We start from the raw sequence: 24,924 nt of genomic DNA on the forward strand, positions 1-24,924 counted from the left end.
AGGAATTTCAAAACTGGAAATATTTCAAAGCAAAGCAGTAGGCATTAAAAGATAAATTTTGAATACTTGTTTTGATTTGGATTTTTCTTTTGAATGATTACTGAATTTTTATGCAACCATAACATTTCTATAGTCACTCTTTGTTTCTTTCTCTTGCTAGCTTGTGATTTCCTGGACAGCAGGGCATCTTACTCATCCTTGCATTTCCATCACCTCCTATAGTGTTTCTGAATGAATAATTGAAAATAATAAAAAAAAGATCTTTTGGAAAGACCTGTTGTTTTGACTTTGATCTTATTAGTCTGCATGTAGTCGCTATCAGCAGCATCATTTTGGAATAAGATGAATGATTAACAATGACATATTTAGAAACTCTGATAACATCACAAATGTCATAGACTAACTGATATGTATAAAAAGGCGAGGCTCTGGGTATGTTGTAGGAACAGCTCTTTACAATCTGAGGCTGAGAGAAACAGCAGCATCAGTTCATCAATCTGGGGCAATACACAGACACTCAGCATTTAGATATAATCCCTTCCTTTTAAAGCAATGGAATAGACAGATGGAGTAGGAGAATTGGCATGTTGAAATTCAAACTCAATATGCTCAAAGATACTGACTGATTTCTAGACAACTTTATGATACTAATAAGTATTAAATAAAAGTATTTTGCAAGTTACACTGTGAAATTTTCTCCTATTCATGACAAATTTACATGACATGTTGAAATCACTGTTCAGCTCTCTTCATCACTAAATTTTGTGTGATTATAAGAAGATTCTTCTTCAGGTAAATGTCTTATTTCAGCCATAATTCACTTGGGGAATAAAGTTATATATGTTTAAATGGATAAAAATTGTATAATCTTTGACTATCTTTATTATACTGAGTAGGCTAAGCATACATTAGTCAGAAAAGCAACAGGGCACCTGGGCAACGAATTTAGTTCTCTTCCTGAAAATAACTTCACATAGTACTCTCTCTTCTCCATCTATAAAACTGAAAACATATATTTAGTATGGTCTTTATAACAAAGTAGATTTATGTACTTGCCTTGATAAGAGAAAAGCAAATGATATACATGTCTCTGCTTTTTTTTGTTATTTGTTTGTTTCATTATTAATGTTTTAATTAATTTTTAATAAGCTTTTTTGTTGCATGTCCAGATCTCTGCAGTCAGCTTACCACACCACACTCTGTTGGGAAGAAGGGATTATTGGAAAATCATGGCCTCATTGGCTTCTTTACTAGAGTTATAATCAATGATACAACAAGTAATAAAAAAGTCATTCCCAATTATTGATAAATGTTTGTGTAGTAGACAAATATCCAGAAGGCAGAATAGCGAATTAAGAAAAATATCCTCTGATCATCTGAACAGGCCTGTTAGCAATAGGGTTTTTTTTTATATATATATTATTACAATTCCATTTAGAGGAACACTGTGGATGTCTTACTATATCATAAGATTGGATTGGGTCTTTGGTTTTTGTGTTCATAAATTTTACATCTCACTGACTTTGCTAGTCCATTTTCCAAAAAGGTATTCATTTATATTGGTTACCATAGAAACTAGAAGTGATCCATTCCTATGTAGTTCTTTGCACATAATTCCCTCCCCTTTCTTGCTTTTCAAGTCTGCTAAATTGCTTTATGTGGCATTTTATGTAGAATAACCTTTGTTTGCTTAAGCATTTCATAAAACAAAGCTTCATAACTTCAAATGTGTTACTTTGTATTAACCTAAATCATAATTTTGACTTGTGAATTTTGTTGAAAAATGACTAAATAAAACAATGTTTTCTAAATAAAATAGCACACTCTATAGGGTTGAAATTGAGTAGGAAAATCAAGACATTAGTAGAATACTTTAGAAAAATTCTAAATGCTGCTTTGCTAAACCAAGAAGAAAAATTTAAAAATAATTTGCATATTTGAGGGTGAATATTATGTGAAGTATTACAATCAGTTAAATAGAAACAGTTACTGGGTAACTGTGTGGGCCCAGCTTTGTGCTGGGTTGGAGGGAATACCAAGACTTGAAAAATGAAGTCGCTATCTTTAAGGTATTTACAAATTAATTTGAATATAAAGATTACAGGTTGGAAGCTATGGAAATTAAATTCTTTTAAGTTACATCTTTTGAGAATATGTGTGCATTATACATAATGATTAAATATATCGATGAGCCACTTTTGTCTCTTCTATAAACTTAGTCACATGCATCTGTAAAAGATGTCTTCCCCGCCACTATTTCTTTTCCTATATTGGTTTTGATTCCAGGTTATTTTTGTTTCCTGTACAATTTTCCCAATAATCTTAAGGCAGCATATAGAGCTGAAAGAGAATGTTGGGTTCAGTATCCAGGACACCAGAATTTAGCTCTATCTCTGCCACTAACTGGCTCTGAATCTGTGTGCCCTCAAGTAGATCACCTTACTTTACTGCATTGTTCAAATCAGTAAAATGAGAGGCTCTAGGAAACTAATCCTGATTTTGTTATTCTAAAAAGCCATTTTCAGATACTATTGTTGTATTTTAGAATTCTAAGTGGTCTATATGAAGCACCTGTTGGAATTTCCCAGGAGTTCCTTCTAGTTATGCCAGCAGTGGCAGCTGGGGAGGAGGGCAGCGGACAGGTCTTAGCCTGAGTCACCTGAGGCTTCTGTGTGTTGACAGGTATGCGGAATGGCCACATCTGATGAACTGTTTACCAATATGACAGGACCTCTGTGAAGTGGCCTTGTGATTGAGCCATTAGGGATCCATGGCCCAGTTAATTTTTGCTTTATCCAGGATATTGCTCTATCAAAGAGCCTTTCTTTTAATTTAGATACATTAGCAATTCAGACCCCATCTACTGTTTCACATATATTGTGTGAAAACATCTAAGTGTCTACAGCATATTTTCTCCAAGGCCTTATTTTAGCTTTCTGTAGCTACATTCACTCTCCTAGCTATTGTCAAATATTTGTGAGTTATTAGACTAATACTAGATTTGCCCATGCCTTCATTGTGAATGTATATTATCTGCCAGTTTTATAATTTTATTATGAGCAACAAATAAGAAAGCAGAAGTGAAAACATTTTGTAAATAGGGTAATGTTATAGAAATTGTATTTTTGCTCATTATAAATGTTTTGGTGTTCTTACCATCAGGAAACCATTATCATTCTAATCATGGTGTTTTTACTTTTATTAAAAGTGAGGTAACAAGTAGATACCTCTTTTACACATCTGTGTCCTTCTTTCTCTAAATTGCTCCCATTACCATCTACAGCACAGCATCCTCAACCTCTTTTCTGAGTGTGGCTTTCACACTTTTAATCTAACTTAAACCTGGCTCTCCCTTGAACACCAGGCCTCCCTTGTGTATCTATCTCTCAAGGGTGGCTATTTCTCTTCTATATCCCTCATACCACTGATCTGAAGGTGAGGTAAGTGTCTTTGTTCTTTCTTACTCTTTCCATGACGTTTTCTCTCTTCCTTTACCGTAACTACACTTTCCTCCCTGCAACCTGGGCTCTTTGTAGCTTCTGCCATTAAACTGTACCACTTTTTAACAATAATATGGCACCTACTATGCATCATATATTGCTTTAAGCACTTTATAGATAGCCACTTATTTAATCTTTACAGCAATTCCATGAGGTCAATATTTTTATTGTCATCATTATCTCTGACACATAATGAAATCAACTAAGGTACAGAGAGTTTAAGTAACTTGCCTAAGATCATAGTGTTGGTAAGAAGCAGTGGTAAGATTCAGCTAAGAGTCTGGTAGTCCAGCTCCACTGCCCACTGCCTCTATCAGTACTGCTTCTGGCCTTATTTCTCTCTACCGCCTTATGCTGATTTCTTCAAAGCATTTTTTACCACCTGAAATGTCAAATATTTATTTATCATTTGCTTATTATCTGTCTCCCTCTACCAAAATGTCAGCTCCATGAAAGCAGGGACTCTGTTCTTTCGTTCAATGCTTAAAAGTGCCTAGAATATAGTAGGCATTTAAAAATATTTGGTGAATGAAAGAAATGAACAAACATTGTACCATGTGCTAGTTATGTAGCAATTGCCTCCCTGCTAGAGCTGGGATGCTGGAGACCACCTTTCTGCTCTGTAGGCAGGCTGGTTCCCTGTTTAGGGTCTGCCAAGAGGAGCCACTGGTAGGAGCCTGCCTTGCTGGCTACAGGGGTTGGGGGTACTCATTCCTGCTGTTGGCTGCTCCTTTCAGCATTTCCCCATCAAAACTTCTTCACCGCAGCAGCAGAGGCAGTTCCTTTCTATTGCTGTGAGTGATGCCAGATTGTAGTTTTTATAATACTTGCAGAACCAGCCTTATTATGACCACTCAAAGGACCAGCACCAGCTGAGCAGTGCCTTCTCCTCAGATACATGAGTTTCAGGTCCATGGGTCCCTCCTCCAAGCATCTATGTTTTGTCATTACAAACTATTCCTTTTTTTCCCCCAGCAGATGGAGGTGGTAGCTGCTCTTTGTGATTACAATCTCCATGATTCCTTAAAATTCCTTTTTGTATTTTCAGTTTTTTAATACATCATTAATCATTTTTCACATTAATTGTTCTCTGTGTCGATAAGTCTTATCTTGTATCCTGACTATTTCCCAACCAATGCAAAACTGGTTCCAGAAGTAGTCTCAGGAAACATCTTCAAAGATGAGATTTGGGGATTGGCTTGGTTGTGTACTTGGGCTTTAATGCAGTGCTGCGTTCTGTGTGAATAGGTAATGGAATATTAGTGATCCATGGTGTGTAGTGTTATCAGGATTAAAGTTAAAATTTCACCTGCTGTTAATTGTGTTGAAGTACCTAATAATCAAGTGCATTGATACCTGCTGATCGTTAGGGCAGTAATGACGGCTAAAAGCACTGTGGCCTGGGGTGGCTTCCTTTGAATGCACTGGGAGCACTCACGGAAGAAATTTGAACTGAGGTTTTGAAGCTCTCAGCCAAAGTCATAATCAGAGAACCAGAGAGCCTCTTAAAAGAATCTCTTATTTCTTGGAGCTTACTGAAAATCAGGCATAATATTTAATTGTGTGAATTGCAGAATTACAATGTTAAGTTCTAATCTTGCCAGGTCTCTTATGTGATAAAGAATTGATTGGGAAGGAGTAAAACCTTGAGACTTGTAGTGGGGACATCTGAGTGGACTGAGTATGAGGTTTTAGTTGATGGCTGTTTCCGTGAAAACCAATAAAAATCAGAAGGAAAAACAACCATCCTTTAAATGATTAATAGCAAAAAGTGCAGTATAAACATTCTTTAGTAAAAGGACCTCTATCCAGATGTGGGGGTCAGTCCATATGTCAGATTGTCTCTGCCCAATGAGTCACTAGAAATGGGAATGTTTATTTGAATCTGTCAACACTGAAACACGGTGTCAGTGGGCTGTACTGGTAGGAACCATTACTGAAAGCTCTGTTGGCATTTATGGAGTCTGATGTCCTACAGCACCCAATCTGCTTGTCACCAGCAGCTGTCAGAATGCCTCCCTGCTTCATTGCTCACAACTATATGTGCAAATCTCCTAGTCTTCCTCTGTTTTTAGTCTATGCTTTACTGTTTTATACCATGTGCTTGTTCATTCTGAGTTGGAAGGGCTGCAGTCTGCACCAGCTGCCTCATGTGTTGATACAAAAGAAAATCCTAGCGACAGAACATTTTATTGGAATAAATACATGGTGGGGAATTGGAATATTGAGTTTGTGGTAATATCAACTCATGAGAGAAGATTTATAGTATAATAATTAAGTGGGTAGACTTTGGAATTAGAATAGTTTTGAAATCTGGTTCGGGTACCCACTAGCTGGGTAAATTTGGGCAAGTTAACCAGACGCTCAATAACTCAGTTCCTTCATCAGTTAAATAACAATAATATTATAATAAATTCATATAATTCTGTCAGGATTAAATGAAACAGTGGAACTCTCAATATAGTAGTTTTCCTATTGTTGCTCTAGCAAATTGCCACAAACTTAGTGATTTAAAACAACCCAACTGTGTTTTCTTACAGTTACAAAGGCCAGAAGTCTGAAAGGGGTCTTACTGGACTAAAATGGACATGTTGGCAGGGCTGCATTGCTTCTGGAGGCTCCATGGAAGAGTCCATTCACTTGCCTTTTCTAGCTTCTGGAGGCCACCACATTCCATGGCTCATAGATCTTTCCTACACCTTCAAAGCCATCAGCACAGCATCTTCAAATCTCTCAGTTTTGTGCCTCCCTTTCCCACTTTTAAGGACCCTTGTGATTAAATTTGGCCCACCTAGATGATCCAGGATAATACCCCCATCTCAAGGTTAATAACATATGCAACTCTAATTTTCCTTTGCCATGTAAGCTAACACAGTCACAGGTTCTGAGTATTAGGACATGGACATATCATTTATGTTTGTTAAATGAATCATATGAAGTACTTAGCACTATGTCTGACACATAATAGATCATCCATAGAGATGTTATTTTTTAGTATTGTCCAAAATTCTCAAAATAATTCTTTAGACCAGGCATCCTCAAACTATGGCCCACAGGCCACATGCGGGCCACCTAGCACATTTATCTAGCCCTCCTGGTGTTTTTGCCGCCTCTGCCTGTCCTGCTTAGCAGCCAACTCGTCCCAGGCTCACAGTGCGCACTCTCCAACGGTCTGAGGGACAGTGAACTGGCCCCCTGTTTAAAAAGGTTGAGAACTCCTGCTTTAGATCATTGAAAAAAAAGAGCACAAGCAATCTGAGGGATTTAGGCAAATGGTGACTAGTGTATGCATGAATCCATTTGTTGCTACAGGAGGAGATCATTAGTCACTTTCTGACACTCCCTAGGTCCCATGTTGTCCTCTCTCCTTCTCTGAGCTTTAACTGAGTTATCTTCCAGGGGAAAGCCCCCTATCCTTTGAGCCTTGTTTTATTATATTTTATTGTATTATTATCTCAGCATTCTTCACCAGGTGTTCTGTTATCACTGATATAACTGGCATTACTGCTTGAATATAAAAATTAAGCATTTGTTTCATGACCATTCATGACCACTCAGACAAATTGGCAGTGTTGTTGACTCTGCAGCTTAATATTCTTAAGGATATTTTATCTTCTTAAACTGGGAAATTGCTTTCTGTCAAAAGCCTAAATTGGTTTGGCAAAATTACATTTTCCCTATTATCAATGTTTTTTTATTGTTGTGTATTAGAAACTCATATTTTGCTTTAATATACTTAATGATATGCATAAACACTGAGAAGATTGGAGGTCTCAATGTGTTAGTGTATTTTTCAATAATTTTTATGGTGAGATTAAAGCTTGACAAATTGTGAAATAGACTGTTTATTTTCAGCATTCTCTACCCCATTTTACCTTGAGTCATCTATTTCCCCCTTTTAAATATCTTTAGGGTCTACATATTTTCTTCCTTCTCTTCATGATCAGAGACCGCTCTAAAAAAAAGGAAAAACCACAAAAATGCCATTTACAAGCTTATTATGAAATTAAATTAATATGTTTTTTTCTGAAGGATATTTGCATGTTAGATTATATCTCTTATGGAATAGCTTTGCCTCTTATTAAAGAAACTTTCAGCATCAAAGTTAGGGGAAGCCTTTTATGTTTACAATTACATAAATATATGTGTGGAACTAACCCATCATATAGACCTATGTGCAATCTCTGATTTACATAATATGAGTCCAGTCCCATTTTTAGAAATTAAGGAATTTCTATATCTTATTTGGCGCAACATCAATATTCTTTGCAACAATATACTTGATTTCAAGTAATGCCTACTTGAAATTTCTGCTGCAGTTTAAGCCTGTTTTGATTTGGTCTCTATTAATCAATTTGGTATTCACTATGAAGCTGGCATTGAAAAAATTGTTTTACATAGCTCTTTTAAAACAAGACAACACAAAACGGAAGGGTGGTGGTATAGCTCTTTGTATGATTAAAGCAGAAAATGATTTAGAGTTGAGATGAGGATGTTTTCCAATTTTTCTAAATGCGTCATCAAAATTTTCTGTCAAGGCCTGTGGGCTTCACACTTAGTTATACAGATCTAGCCATGGACTGAATGCAATATAGTATAATGTCATGTCAAAATTTGGGAGAATGGGGATCCCATTTGCTCAGTCTGCCTTATATTGCTGTCAGTGGTTTCCAGTGTGACTCCTGGTGCCAAGTAGTTAGGAACAATGTTATCATCAGAGAACAGTGCTTGGGTTTTTAATGCTTCGCAGTGCTAGAGCCGACAACTCATACTTTTAGAATGAATCTCCAGAGTCAGGTGCTATGCTCCATTTGTGTGTGCAGTGGCCTCTATTGTCCATGGAGAGGTTTCACCTCCCAGCAAGAGCTGAGCATGTCCAATATGTTCAGCTGAGCTAGAACTTTAGTCCTTTGTACATTTAATCCCTTAAAGAATTATTCTAAATGTCCTCATTTGATAAGGATATTTTTTTCTCAGTTGCTCTAATTTTTATGTGTATGTTACTCCATAAACCTTCAGGAATCATAGATGTGGATTTTTTTTTAACCTATTTGACACCATGGGGCTGTTTAGAGTAAACAAGTACTGGAAGTTAATTGAGAGGTGGTGTTCCTGTGGGGGTAAATAGTCAAAGAGCACTCAAGTTTGTAGGGGGCACATGTAATTTGGATAAAACAGGTATAGCCCAGATCCTACCATCCTGCTGTAAAACCTCTAGTCCAAGATGGGCCTCTTTCACCTTCTCTTCAAGGGAAGACTTATGGAAGGGTAGAGGAGTCAGAAAGTGGGTTTATTCTGGATAGGGCAGCAGATTTTTCACAAGTAGAATCTAACTCTGAAACTCTTTTTATAGAAACTTCTGGTGGTTTTATTTATGAAAATGATCTGCAGTCATCCATAATCTAAAGTCAGAATGGATAGAAGGGATACTTATATCCTTTCAAAGTTCTTCCTCAGCAAGTTCATAATTTGTCCCTGGAGGATTTTTCTAAGCATTTTTTTCTTGGCATGTATGAAAACTTTGGTCTTCTTTTTCTAATAAAGAATTTTTAATAGGCTTTCAAATAGCTGAATTTGCATTTTCAATGGTTTCTTTTCTGCTTGAGCATTTCTTCATATAATTAGAAAAATTCAGAGTAGAACTTACACTTTTTCATATTTCTTCAAAACAATGCTCTATTTTAACTTATATAATGTTAAATAAAAAGTTTTAAAAGGTAGGGATGGACTAAACAGAAATTGTCATTCCAAGGGTTCATTCAAATTGCTATATTCATTCTTCTACAATTAATTCTTTGAGAGGCTCATATATCATTTACGTAAGGAGAAACTGAAGTTAAGACCAGCCCAATAAGTTACTCAAACAAGTATGAAAATTTTGATTAACAGGATTTGATTAACTACTATATTCTCTATAGTGGGAAAGGTGATATTTTAGATTTAGAGATAATTTGGAGGGTAATTTAATGTTTTAATATATATCCATTTTGTCATATGGTTTTATATATGTTCAGTTTTAAATCTACATAGGGGATCTTGTTAAATTCTCATTACAGTTAATTTTCTTAGGAGAAAAGGAAAAGAGAACAAATGTTAAGTCTGTATAGGGATTGTAAATCCTTAGATAAGAACAGGAATGTTAAGACCTTTTATTGATCAGTAACTGCTGCTCACAAGAATGTTTTAGTCCTTTGTGTTAGAGTTTTTAAAAATAAATAAGATAAACCAGTTAAAGTGATAAGAATTAGGTTCCTATTGTGATGTAGTAACTTTTAGGGTTGAACTTAGGAGCAGAACCCAATTTGGGTGATGAAATTACTCTGTAAGAAGTGGAGTCCTGATTACAAGCCAAGATTACTAGGTGTGCATCTTTTTTCACATCACTCATATCCTTTGGAAAAGAGACAAGCCTAGGGGCCCAGTAGGCACTATTCCAGGGCCCAAACAAAATTACTCCTTTCGTCTTCATTGCTAAACTGTATCCATCCTGAAGGAGAATGCCTTAATCTTTATAACAGGCCTAGGGTAGGGGAGAAGGGAGATGGTTGATTGTCATCACTAATCTCCCTCCCCCCTGACACCTATAATGTGGCCTATTTATTAAGAGCTCGATGTACTATAACCAATACTTAATTTGATTTTCCCATGTGGGTAGATTTAAAAAATTGGTATAAACTACTTTCTCAGCTCCTTTATTTCTCTAGATAAATTTTGGTTTAATCTGAAACAAACTGATTTCACAGAAAAATACTCAATTTGAGTAATTTAAAAAGAGTTTAATAAGGGGACTAATTATAAAAGCCTGGGCAGAGTACAGGGAAATCACAGAGAATAGCACAGTGCCATTGAATCTACTAACATTACTATCTCTAGGCTGAAAGGGGCAGGGTGATATCATTTTAGTGGCACATGCTCATGACAGAGAGAGAGAGAGAGAGAGAGAGAGAGAGAGAGAGAGAGAGAGAGAAAGAAAGAAAGAAAGAGGGAGAGGGAAAGAGGGAGGGGCGAGAAGAGTGTGCAACCCCATGAGTACTGTGTGGAAAGAGCTATGTGTAAGGGATCATATAGAAGCTGCAGGGTCGGCTGATAGACTCAGCCAGCCTGAAGCAACTTTTCAATGAAGGAGCAGGAGGAACCACACTATTCTGCCTCCATCAGATCTCCTGCCAAGTGTACCCCATTTGCTGAATCCAACCAACAAAAACAGGTCACCCATTGTTGCAGCCCTTTTGAACCATACTCCTGAGTACAACATAGGGAAAAGAGTGAAGAGAAGATCTAGAATGGTAAATATTAATAGAAGATATAGGAATAATATATAATTTAAAATCTGAAGATTTAGAAGCATTAAAATATTTCTGAATATTTTGTGAACAATCAGCATGACTATTGGTTCTAACTGTATAGTACTTTAGGAAATTATTTTGAATATGTACTAACTCACTGATGTAAAATTGCTTTATTGAGTTAATCATGGAGAGATATATATCTTGGAAAGACATATATGTCTTTCACCATTTTATATATGTCTTTTATGTCACCATATTTATATATGTCACCATATTATATATGTTTTTCACCATAAACACTTAACAGAAAGAAGAGTGGGAAAAAATATTTCAATAGCCTCTGATTAAACAAAGGTTGCCAGAATAAGACATTGCAGCCTATCCCCACAATGAGACACCTTTTAATCTGAGATACATGAGAGCACTAAGGCCAGAATATCTCACAATGCTTCCCATCCTTGTTACTTTTGGCCACTATACACATTAAATGTTCTCTGCAAAATCTGTTCTTTTACTTTGTCAAAGCAAAATATTGCACCAGGCAAAGTTATGTAGGTAAGGAAGACTTTGTTCAAGGCTATTGCAACAGGGGAGAAAACCCCAAAATCAGTCTAAATTCAACTCCACTGAAACAAAGGACAGGAGGATTTTTGAGAGCTAGGGTGGGGGGGAATCTTAGGCCATTTGTATTTTCTAATTGGTCTTACTAAAAGGAAAAGTAAATTTTCTTATGTTTTCTTGACAGAAGGTACTTTTACAACTTGAAGCAAGGTGCCTATCAAAACTAGGCTCCTACCCTCCCACAGAGACTGGGAGATGGGGGCACTATCTTTCCATATGATTACATTTCAAAAGAATGGCTCCCAGGACCTTGAGAAAGCAGTCCTGGGTTGTAAAACTGGCAAGGGGCTTTTAGAAAGATTTATATCTCAGAAGGTTAGTGGAAGAACTTACAAGTTTTTTAAAGTAAATGCTCTAATAAAACACAGGTCAGAGCATGGAGTCAGGAAGAAGGCTGTCTAAAGTTTAGTCAAGCTGAGGAGAACATTGAGGTTGTCTTGGCCAACAAGCATACACATTTGTTTTCTCTCCTTTTCCAATCTTCCATTGATATTATCCAGTCCAATCCTTTTACTTTATGCATTTCCCCAAGCCCTACAAAAACTTCCATACATTATTAGTATATTGATAGCCTACTACACCCGTCTCTTTGCTTTAACTTAAGATGTAATTTTGCTTCTAACCTTCTTAAATGGTTTGGTTCCCTCAAACCATATATACCCTGGGATGGGCAGTCAGAGGTCATGACTGCTTCAATCTTCCCTTAATCCTTATATAAAATATTTCTACTTATTAAAGCTCATACTTCCAAGCTATGGCAATATCTACCTCTTGTTCCTGTGCTCAATCAATCTCGTGAATACTTCAGATTCACTGAAATCATTGTCTTCAGACTGTGGTAATTGTTCTCATCTCTTGTCTTGGGTTGCATTTGGTCACCTCAGTGTCTAATCTCAACGTTTAATGTAAAAGTTCCTCACATTCTTCAGATTTAGTGACTTGAACCATAACTATACCCCTGTTGTATCCTTGACTTTATTTTAAGCCAACACTATTTTGCCTTTAAAAATGGTTTTTATTTTGCCTTTTTAAAATCTTAAATGAGAGCATCCCACTTTCTCACCACCTGCTCTTACCTTTTCCATTTTTTTACTCCTTTGCTCCTATCATGCCTGTTCATTAAGCTTTAGGCCCCTAGTCCCTTTTATTTTCTCCCTACATCTCAGGTTATACTTGTCTTTACTTCCAATCATGCCTGGCCTTAGTTTATACTTAACTCCCGTGTTTCTTTTTGCTTCTTTGCTCCATTACCCTGGTGAGCCTACAAAACTCACATCAATCCAACTCTCACCCTTCTATAAATTTGTAGGTAGGCTTTCTGAACACAGGTGGAAAAAATGAAATTGTAAAGGTTGATGACACCACAAATTGCTGGGTTTGGACCTATATACAACTGACTGGGTCTTGGTGGTCCTTTTAATTGTAGCAAGTTTTAAAGACTCCAAAACATTACTTTATCATAATGCTTGTTATTTTTTTCTGATGAAAACATAGTTTATTGTGGAACATTTGGAAATATAGAAAAGAAATAAAACACTAAAATCACTTATCTATCCCATAGATACATAGTTCATAACTATATCATTCTAATTCTTTTCCCTAGCATTTTATACATATATTTATACATATATTGTAATGTACATTACAATACATATATTTATACATATATTATACACATATATTGTATACATATATTGTAATGTGTATATATAATGTATATATTGTATACATATATAATGTGTATATATTATATATACATCATTTACATCATTTATTATGTATACATGATATATAATATATAATATTTATTTTATGAAAATAGAATCATACTTAAAATTTTATATATATCTTTTCCAAGTAATATTTTGTCATAGACATGTTCTGCCATTACATATTTTTCATTAATGTGATTTTTAATGGTGATATATTATTTCAGAATTAAAATAGCCTATTTGTCCTTGGCTTATTATTAAAATAGGTAATATTCAATTGTTGTTTAGTGACAATAAACATTTTCTTTTTCATAATTTTTGTGCTAAAGCTTTTTGAAAGAGTTATATACTTGTAACTATTTCCTCATCACCTGCCACATGGCTTCATTTTAGTCATTCCAGTAAAAATGCTTTAGCTGTATTTGCCAATGGGATCCTTTTTGACAAATGCCATCGACAATTTTCAGTCCTTGTCTAATTCAATCTCTCTGCATCATTTGATGCAGGTGACCACTTTTTTTTTGAAATACTCTCTTCTGTTAGTTTCCATAACCACATACCTTAGTGGTTTTCTGTTTCTTTCCATTCATCTTTAGTCATATTTTTCGAGCCCCCTTCCCTCCACCTGACTTTTAAATGCTCGATAACTAGGTGGGCTCAGCCTTGGACCTCTTTTCTTGTCAGTCTGGATCCTCTTCCTAGGTGGTCATATCCAACTTACGGCTTTAAATACTATCTATGTGCCAATGAGTCTCAAATTTATGTCTCAGTCCTGACAGTCTTATGAACTACTCTGATGAACTCTGAGCTTGTATATTCAACTAACCACCTAACATCTCTACTTTTCACAGGCATCTCAAAATTAACATGTCCAAAATTAAACTCTGGATATTGTCCTCACCAACTGCTTCTCTTCCATTTCTTTTTCCATCTCAGTAAATGGTACTTCCATTCAATCAGTTGCAAAACCAACCCAGTACCTAGGATTCATTCTTAGTGCTTCATAGCTCTTATCTCTTAGGTCCAATTAGTCATCAATTCTTGTTTGATCCCAACTCCAAAATGCACCAATATTCTTGTCTTCTTTTCTCCTGCTACACTGCTGCCATCATGATACTTATTTGCAGTAATGTTTTTTCAGTCCCTCTTCCCCTACTTGACATTTAAATGCTTGATAACTTAGGGCTTTGTCTTAGGGTCTTTTTTCTTACCAGCATTCTAGCTGGTTTTCATGATTCTCTTCTTGACTTCTGCAGAATCTGATGACTCCTGAGATTCCTGCCCCCTGATTTACATGCACTGTATGATGTCTTTCCCTTGAATTTGGGTGGGATCTCTAAATATCACTCCCTTGATTAGGCCACATGACAAAGGTGAGGGGATTATTAGTTGTGCTTATGATTGTAGCACACTGAAAAGAGATTGTCTTGCTGGCTTGGAAGAAGTAAGCTGAGCTGCCATGTTGTGAGCGGCCACATGGCGAGGACTTGAAGGCGGTATCTAGGAGCTGAGAGCCGACCCAGCAGACAGTCAGCAAGAAGATCTGGACTTCAGTCCTATAATGACAAGCAATTCAATTCTGCCAACACTCATTGAGCTTCAAAGAAGACCTCAAGCAACAGATGTGATCCCATCCCTGATTTCAGCCTGGTGAGATCCAGATCAGAAGACCCAGTTAAGCTGTACCTTGAGACTCTTGACCCACAGAAACTGTGAGAGTAAATTTGCTTTAAGATGCTAAACTTGTGGTAATTTGTTATGTAGCATTAATAGAAACTAATACACTTCCTTCCTCCCTGTTGTCACAACCATTCTAAACTTATAGGATGGAGGAAACTTAAAACCCTTCAATGACTTCATTTGGCATTTAAAACAAAGTGACGATTCTTGATAGAGTCTGCAAGCTACTGCATCCTCAGAGCCCTGTCTACCTTTTCAGGCACATCTCATATTTGCCTTCCTTACTTGGCCTTCCCTCTAGCCAGAGCAGATTTCTTACAGTTCCTACAATATGACCTTTGCTTCCCAATGTGCTTCCTTTTGATGGTTTTCTAATTAGAAGTGCCCTTCTACAAACCCATTCTGCTCCTATTACCTTAAGTATATTCCCTTCTCACTACTTAATATATTTTTATAATTCTTTTATTTTAGGATATTATGGGGGTACAAACATTTTGGTTACATGTTATGACTTTGTCACACCCAAACCATGATTTGAAGCATGGCTTTCCCCCCCATAAATGCAATGCTCACTGCATTTATTAGTTGTGAGTTGAACCACCCCCAATCCCCCCAACCCCTGAGAATATGACTACCATGTGAGCACCATAGTATTGAACAGTCAGTGTCAATTTGATGGTGAGTACATGTGGTGCCTATTCTTCCATTCTTGTGATACCTCATTTCGGAGAATGGGCTCAAGCTCTATCCAGGAAAAATAAGAGGTGTTAGATCACTCTTTCTTATAATTGAGCAATATTCCATTGTATACATGTACCAAATTTTATTAATCCACTCATGGATTGACGGGCACTTGGGTTGTTTCCACATCCTTGTGATAGTGAATTGTGCTGCCATAAACATTCAGGTGCAGATGTCTTTATTATAGAATGTCTTTTGTTCCTTTGGGTTAATTATTCCCTCAAGAAATATTTTTTGAACATCTGTATATTCCAATGATTATTGCTAGGTATTAGGGAAACAACAGAAAACAAAACATTGTTTCTGGCTCTCATGGATCTTACAGTCTACTAGGAGAAACTCAAAATATAAAGAAGTTTAAAAATTATAAAAATATTTAGAAGATTAAGGAAGGGAGTCAGAAACATGGGGGTATGAAAGGATGTTGTAATAGTTTCTTAGACTTCCATGAGAAAGTACCATAAACTGGGTTAAAACAATAAGAATTTACTGTTTTACAGTTCTGAAGGCTAGAAATCCCAAATCAAGGTGGTGACAGGGTGATGCTCCCTCTGAAGACTCAAGGGGAGGATATTTCATTGTCTCTTGCAGCTTCAGATAGCCTCAGACGTTCCTTGCTGTGTGCCAGCATAACTCTAATCTCTGCCTCCACCTTCAGATGGCCATCTTCCTTCTGATTAGTGGGGTCATGTAAACTAGCAGGGCAAAAGGAACATCTGTGGGTCTTTAAGAGAATGAGAAACTGCTCCATGAAACTCCTCATAGTTCTAGTTGGAATCTTAAGTGATTTTTAAAATTGATTATTTGTGCATGCCAATTTGCTTCTATGAAAAAACTAATGTAAGTAACAAAAGGCAGTTTACTATAACAGTTTTGTGTGTGACTAAGAAAGATCAAATTCTTAATTATTTCTTGGAGGGGAAAATATAAGTAAGGATTGGAAACTGAGAATTTAATTTAACTGAAATTGGCAACTCAGTTTATGTTTAAGAAAATTTGGTAAAATCTTATTTAGGTTGTAGAAGCAAAATTAACCCAATACATGCAATGTTATATTAACCCAACTAAGGCAACACTGGTTTTGGCATTTATTTCTTGTTATGAATTGACTCAAAATAGACTTAAAAGATATTATGTGAAATGTCAGAAACTTGATTACAAAACACACATGCAATATTTGACAGATGTAATTGACAGAGGAATACTAGACCACAAAGAGGTTGGTATACAACTCATTTTTCAGGCTATGTAAGGTTTGATTAAACCTATGTCAATTCTTTCATAAAATAAGTATTGTTTTACATCATTAAGTCTTAGAAATATAGAACACAGTGGAGCAGAATAGATGAAAAACGAAAACAGAGCAGGTTGAGATGCAGGACAAGCAATGTGTTTTCTAATCACATTTCTTCAATTGCACTCAACAGATATTCACAAATCACTTTCAGGAAACGGGCTGTTTTGGAGGGTGGATCAAAGAATGTGGAAAGTATTCATTTGCTTGGCTAAGATTCCCTAGCTACATATGACCAATTGTCTTAATCAGATTAGGCTGCTATAACCAACATACCATAGATTAGGTGGCTAAAACAACAAACATTTAATTCTCACAGTTCTGGAGTTTGGAAAGTCCAAGATCAAGGAGCTGGCAGATCCTATGTCTGGTGAGGGCCTGCTTCCTGGTTTTGCAGATGGCCATTGTTTAGTTGTATACTCACGTGGCAGACAGCAAGAGAGAGGAAGTATTCTCTCATCTGTCTTTTGATAAGGGCATTAATTTCATTCATGAGGTATCTACCCTCATGATCCAATACAATCATACTTTGGAAATATTATGGTATTTATTCCACACCACTGCAATAAGGTAATGTCGCTATAAGACGAGTCATACAAAATGTTTGGTTTTTTAGTGTATATAAAAAGTTATATTTACACTGTACTGTGGACCATTAAGTAGGCAATAGCATTATGTCTAAATATGTACATACACTTAATTAAAAATACTTTATTGCTAAAAAATGCTAAAAATCATCTGAGCATTCAGGAGCTTATAATCTTTTTGCTGGTGGAGAGTGTTCATGACTATTGACTACTCAGGGTGATGGTTGCTGAGGGCTTGAGTAGTTGTGGGAATTTCTAAAAATAAGACACAATGAAGTTTGCCTCACTGGCTGACTCTTTCTTTCACAAAAGATTTCTCCATAGCATGCAATGCTGTTTGATAGCATTGTATCCACAGAACTTCTTTTAAAATTGGAATCAATCCTCTCAAACCCTGCCACTGCTTTACCATCCAAGTTAATGTGATATCTTAAATGCTTTGTTGTTATTTCAACAATGTTCATAGCATCTTTACCTAGAGTAGTTTTCATCTCAAGAAACTACTTTCTTTTAGCATCTGTAAAAGCCATTTTTCACTCATTCAAGTTTCATCATGAGATTGCAGCAAGTCAGTCACATCTTCACACTCCTCTTCTCATTCTAGTTCTCTTGCTGTCTCCCCTACATCTGCAGTTACTTTCTTCACTGAAGTCCTGAACTCCTCAAAATCATCCGTGAGGGTTGGAATCAACTTCTTCCAAACTTCCAATAATGTTGATATTTTGATCTCCTTTTTGAATCATGAATGTTCATAATGGCCTCCAGGAAGGTGAATCCTTTGTGAAATGTTTTCAATTGACTTTGCCCAGATCCATCAGAAGAATCACTATATATGGCAGCTATAGTCTTACGAAATGTATTTCTGAAATAATAAGACTTGAAAGTCAAAATTACTCTTTGATGCATGGGCTGTAGAATGGATGTTGTATTAGCAGGCATGAAAACAAGATTAATATCCTTGTACATCTTTATCAGAGATCTTAGGTAACCACGTGCATTGTCAATGAACAGTAATATTTTGAAATGAATCTTGTATTCTAAGCAATTGGTCTCCACAGTGGGCTTAAAATATTCAGTAAGCCATGTTGTAAACAAATGTGCTGTCATCCAGGCTTTGTTGTTTCGTTTATAGAGCACAGGCAGAGTAAGGTTAGCATAATTTTTTAGGGTCTTAGAATTCTCAGCATGGTCAATGAGCATTGGCTTCAATTTAAGTCACTAGTCGCATTAGTCCCTAATAAGAGAGTCAGCCTGTACTTTGAAGCTTTGAAGTGAAAAAGTGACTTTTCCTCTCTAGCTGTGAACGTCCTAGATGGCACCTTCTTCCATGACAAAGTTGTTTGGTATAGCCACCTTCATTAGTGATCTTAGCTAGATCTTCTGGATAACTTGCTACGCCTTGTACTTTTATGTTATCAAGACAGCTTCTTTCCTTAAACCTCATGGACCAACTTCTGCTAGCTTCCAACTTTTCTTCTGCAGCTTTCGAACCTCTCTCAGCCTCTATAGAGTTGAAAAGAGATAGGGCCTTACTCTGGATTAGGCTTTGGCTTAAGGGAATGTTGTGACTGGTTTGATCTTTTATCTAGAACTTTCTCTATATTAGCAATAAGGTTTGTTTCAATTTCTTATCATTCATGTTTTCACTGAAGTAGCACTTTTAATTTCCTTCAAAAATTCTTCCTTTGCTTTCACAACTTTGCTGACCCAAGAGGCCTAGCTTTCAGCCCATCTTGGCTTTCGACATGACTTCTATACTAACCTTAATCACTTCCAGCTTTTGATTTGAAGGGAGAGATGTGTAATTCGCTTGAACACATAGAGGCCACTGTAGGGTTAATTGGCCTAATTTCAATATTATGTTTCAGGGAATAGAGAGGCCTGAGGAAAGGGAGAGAGCTGGGGGGACAGACAATCAATGGAACAGTCAGAACACACACAACATTAATCTATTAAGTTTGATGTCTTATATGGGCATGGTTCATGGCACCCCAATTACTATAATAATTAAAATTTTTGAAATATTGTGATAATAATCAAAATTTGACAGAGACACAAAGTGAACATATACTGTTGGAAAAATGATGATCGATTTGTTTGACACAGAGTTGCCACAAAACTTCAATTTGTAAAAAAAAAAAATGGTAGTATCTGCAAAGTGCAAAAGGTGAAGTGCAATCAAATGACATATGCCTGCAACTCCCAAAGATCCCACCTCCTAATTCCATAATATTGGGGGTTGGGCTTCAACATATGAATTTATGGATGGGTAGAGTGTAAGGATACAAACACTCAGCTGATAACCCCAATGCATATGAAAGAAGTGGAAATATTCAATTCACTGTTGTGTTTTCTAGGGGAAATACAGCATAAAGAAATTTTAAAATATTCCCAGATTAATGAAGTCATGATTATTTTTTAGCATATATTTATAACTTTGTCTCCTATAACTATATTTTACTAGTCTATTTTCTCCTTTTTAGCTTTCCTCAGACTAATGCACAATGTTTATGGATACTTTTGATCAATTTTCATCTTTCTAGTAAAATTCTAGTGTGACGTATGAGTTAAAATGTTATCTGTATTCCAAATCTAATACAATATCATCTATAATCTGCTCTACTGGAGTTCCTCTTTCTCAAAGCTTCAATTTAGAGTTTTCACCTTCATTGGGGGCATTCATTCCCATGTGGTTACTCAGCAGACTCTACTGACTGCCTCAAAAGATGCATTTTGCTTTACTTGGCATATATTTAAACTCAACATTATGTTATTTGGCAAATTTTGGGTGGAACTACTTTCTGAAACAGTTGAAAATAAAAATATATCCCAAGATATTTGAGAAGGAAACATTCTTTCTATATTTTGGTGGTAGGCTGTTGTGGTTACTGAAGCTTAAGGATGTGGAAACAGAGCTTACATGGAGATGAATTTCAAATTTCAAGTTTTTCAAACAGTATTAACTTACTTTATAGTCATGTCATTATATATTAATAGAATATCCCCACACATATGTTATCAGTTGTTTTTTACAATGATTGAAAATAGGCTTCAGCATTCTGAGTTCTGTGTTATAACTGTCTTCAATAGTAGGATGAAAAGAACAGAGTTGAAAGTTTAAAAGCATCAATGACAACAATTAGAAAGTGGCATTACTGGAGTTTACTTGATGGTCCTTTGTAGACAAAAGCTTTTTTCAGCTTTATTTGTTTCAAAAAGTAGATGTCATCACTTATGAGTGTATACCAAGTTAAAAAGTACTGGGAATATTACCGATGGAATCTTGCAGGAAGATTGGCTGTGATGTCATAGACCCTTGAGGGAAAACTTCTAAAAGTGAGATTTAGTTATAATAGAGACTAAACAAGATGCTTACTGAATAAGGTGGGATCCAACAAGAGTGTAGTATAGAATGCAATAATTTATGAATTACTCGTTTCTGAGGGAGCTCAACAGAACAACACTTAATGAAGAAAGGTAAAGGTTTAATCACCTGGTACGTTTGTGATTCTTGATGATTAATTACTTAAAGATTAATACATTTGAAATTCACCAGCCTTAGAAATGGAAGAAAGTGATGAACCTGATCAGGCTATCTCAGCAGGGAGGCAAGAAATTAGAAAGAGAAGACGACTCAGCCAACCAATGGTAGACAAATCCCAGCAGACTGACATGACAGAGAAAAAGAAACACAGAGAAAAAGAAACAGAGAAAAAGACAGAGAAAAAGAAACACCCGGCCACACCACAATCATCTGGCCCCAAAGCTACCCATAGCATTGGTAATATTCCTGGAAGCAAAGGCAACTACTCTGCCAAAGACTATGAGCCTCTTAGAGTATCTTCTCAACTTCAGCAAACTTGGACAAAGAGAAAGCATGGACAGGAAATGAGTGATAAATCTCTGCAGACAGTCCCTAGTGTATTAGAGAAAAAAGAAATCAAGTTAATTGATGAAACAATGATACCTGAAGAAAAGCCAGCTGGTGTTGGAGAAGCAGCCACTGAATTGCCAGAGTGTATTCAGGAAGTAGAAATTCCACCACATAGACACTCAATTCAACTAACAATGGATAGATCTCAGCAGACCAGTTGTACTGGAGACTGGACCATGATGAATATGCCCCCAAAAGAAAAAGTGGACAAGGGACAGCAGACAAACTTTAGTGAATCAAAAATAGTGGATACTTACAGGCCAGGTAGTTCTTTTTCAAACTCAATGGAAGGTGTCCAGAAACGTAAATCTTCAGGAAAGATTTTTGTTAGTGAACAGCCTGAATTTCAACCAGCAACATGTAGCAATGAAGAAATTATGCAGAAAAGTATCAGCGGATCTTCATTAACTCAGGAAACCACAAAAGGTTCTCCAGTAGAAGATGAGCTTAGGCAAGAGGTTGTAGAAGAGGGTTCTGTTGATAAAAAGGAGGCTTCTGCTGAAATAGAGCCTCCAGCAACAGCAGAAGTCCCTACTGAAGTGCAGCCTTCACCAACTGAAGAGGCCACTGCAGAAGTAGAGCCCAGCCCTGCTGAGGAGACTCCTGTCCAAGTACAGACTCCAACTGAAGAAACTCCTGCTGAAGTTCAGCCTCCACCAGCTGAAGTGGCTTTTTCAGAAGAACCTCCTGATGAACTAAAGCCCCAACCAGGTGAAGAGATTCCTTCAACAGAGCCTCCTGCTGAAATTCAGCCTCCCCTAGCAGAAGAGGTTCCTGTTGAAGTACTGCTCCCTCAAGTTGAGGAGGGGCTTGGTGAGGCCTCAGATAAAGTAGAGCATATCACTGCTGAAGAGATCCCTGCTAACGTTCAGCCTCCATCAGCTGAAGAGACCATGGCAGAAGAGGCCTCTGATGATATTCAGGTTTTAGCAGCTACTGAGGCTCCTTCAGAAGCAGCCCCTGATGAAGTCCAGTCTCCACTAGCGGAGGAGGCCCCTGCAGAAGAGGTCCCTGCTGAGATTCAGCCTCCACCAGCTGAGGAGGCACCTGTAGAAGATGCTTCTGTGGAGATTCAGCCTCCATCAACTGAGGAGGCCCCTGCAGAAGAGGTCCCTGCTGAGATTCAGCCTCCACCAGCTGAGGAGCCACCTGTAGAAGATGCTTCTGTGGAGATTCAGCCTCCATCAACTGAGGAGGCACCTGCAGAAGAGGTCCCTGCTGAGATTCAGCCTCCACCAGCTGAGGAGCCACCTGTAGAAGATGCTTCTGTGGAGATTCAGCCTCCATCAACTGAGGAGGCCCCTGCAGAAGAGGTCCCTGCTGAGATTCAGCCTCCACCAGCTGAGGAGGTACCTGTAGAAGATGCCTCTGTGGAGATTCAGCCTCCATCAACTGAGGAGGCCCCTGCAGAAGAGGTCCCTGCTGAGATTCAGCCTCCACCAGCTGAGGAGGCACCTGTAGAAGATGCCTCTGTGGAGATTCAGCTTCCATCAACTGAGGAGGCCCCTGCAGAAGAGGTCCCTGCTGAGATTCAGCCTCCACCAGCTGAGGAGGCACCTGTAGAAGATGCCTCTGTGGAGATTCAGCCTCCATCAACTGAGGAGGCTCCTACAGAAGAGACCACTCCTGAAGTTCAGTTTCCACAAGATGTTGAGGCTCCTACAGAAGAGACCACTCCTGAAGTTCAGTTTCCATCAGATGATGAGGCGCCTATAAAAGAGACTCCTGCTGAAGTTCCAGTTCCACCAGCTGAGGAGGCTTCTACAGAAGAGACCCCTCCTGAAGTTTAGATTCTACCAGCTGAGGATACCCCTATTGAAGATGCCCCCGTTTACAAACATCCTCCACTAGCTGATTTGCTTCCTGTGGAAGACTTTTCTATACAAGAGATTTCTGCTGAAGTTTCACCTCTAAGAGAGAATGTGTTTACTGAACTTCAATCACCCCAAGTAGGGGGCATCCCAGTAAAACTAGGGTCAGTTGACTTGAAAGATGATACAAAATTTCAAGAGGTTTTAAAAACAGATTCTGTTCCAGAAGATTTGGCTAATACCAAAAATGGACAGGCTCCCACTCTTGAAATAGAGGGTGTCATTAATACAGAATGAAAAAAGACTTCCTCCTGAACTGTAGTCAGGTCCCACCTAAGATGGCAATTAAAAACTAGGTGGTTCTGGAAGTACACATTTAAGAAAAGGGTAGGCATCTGGAAGTAGCTTTGTAAATAGGGTAAACAAAAAGGAACTTCAAGACTTGTAGTGCAGGCTGGAACATGAACAATAAAAACTGTAGCAGTTTAAAAGCATTTATGTTATTTTCATTAAAGTATATAAAAATCTGTAAAATACCTATTTTGAAATGAAATAAGCTTGTGATTGAAATCATTACTTAAAATATAATTTCTGTGGTAAACCCTGTTGATAAGGGTAAAGTTGCAGCCATATTTTCTTTCTTTGCCTTCCCTTTGTAAGTATATATGTAGTTTTTAGTGGAAAAGCCACATTCTTTTCTGCAGATCTGTCATCTACTTTAAATTCCTTGGGTTTTAGTCCCACATCTAAAGTTATGCAGTGTTCTCTTTCTCCTTATTATAATTCATCATATCTCTTATTCTCTTTTCATTCAGTTTCTTCTGAGACAAGCATTCCTTTCCTAGTTTCAGCCTAAGTGTTATTCCTTATCTTCCTGCATATTTCCCATTTCAGTGTCTGCATAGGGAAACTTATTTCCTTTGTAAAAATCTTCAGTTCAATGAAGTGAAGATGGTTGTAGATGAAAATTTTTTTTTTAAAGTGTGTAAATATGAAGAAAAATATACTTAGAAGACCTTGAGGGCACATTCCTGTTTGGTTTTAATTTCATTTCAGCTGAGAATGTGATGAGTCCTTGGAAACTTGGCTTATGTTTTTTTGCACTCTGAACTTGTGATGAAGAGCAACCTAGAATAAAATTGAATGACTGTAGTATCAGCCGTTGAAGTTTTGAAAGAGCATCAAAGCTTAACAATACTATAGTGTTCTAAGATGTCTGTTATTGAAAGATATCCAGTTTTTACGGTTATGACAACTTTTGGGAAAACATTTTGACTAGCTACAAATTGTTGTAGTATGCTGAAATGTTAAGATGATTCTCTTAAAGTTTTAAAAATTTGATAAGTGCATTTCTCTGTTTAGTGAAAACTCTTAAGTTGATGATTCCAGACTATGTTAAGCTTTGATGCTCTATAGTTGCTGGATTTTTGTCACATTTTTCATTGCCTCAGTAGCTACAAATGTATAATTTAAAGTAGGTTTTTGAGAATATTATAAAAAATTGCAAGCACACTTTCTTGTATGTGCTAGATTTGAAGTTGAAAAACATTATTATCTAGGCAATGTAGAATGGAGGTTGCTCTTTTGAAATTTCTAAGTCCTTTACATTTTATGTTTTCTGAGATACTTAAATCCAGGTAAACTTGATTGTCTAAATTAGAAGGTCTGTTTAATAAAGATGGAATTTATCAACTGGCAACATTAGAAAATCTCAACACACATCTTGGTGGATCACAGACTTAAGCCTAAGGCATG

The 24,924-nt window shown here is 37.0% G+C and overlaps 1 protein-coding gene across 1 annotated transcript; it reads left to right on the top strand.

Moving 5' to 3' along the window:
- Positions 1-20,775: 20,775 nt before the first annotated feature.
- Positions 20,776-23,687, top strand: FSCB (fibrous sheath CABYR binding protein). The gene has a single exon (XM_012782780.3). It carries the CDS (start codon positions 20,989-20,991, stop codon positions 23,146-23,148), a length of 2,160 nt encoding a protein of 719 aa, XP_012638234.3. The 5' UTR covers positions 20,776-20,988; the 3' UTR covers positions 23,149-23,687.
- Positions 23,688-24,924: the final 1,237 nt, after the last annotated feature.

The sequence above is a fragment of the Microcebus murinus genome, chromosome 6 (assembly GCF_040939455.1).
Source record: "Microcebus murinus isolate Inina chromosome 6, M.murinus_Inina_mat1.0, whole genome shotgun sequence".
Lineage (NCBI taxonomy): Eukaryota > Metazoa > Chordata > Mammalia > Primates > Cheirogaleidae > Microcebus > Microcebus murinus.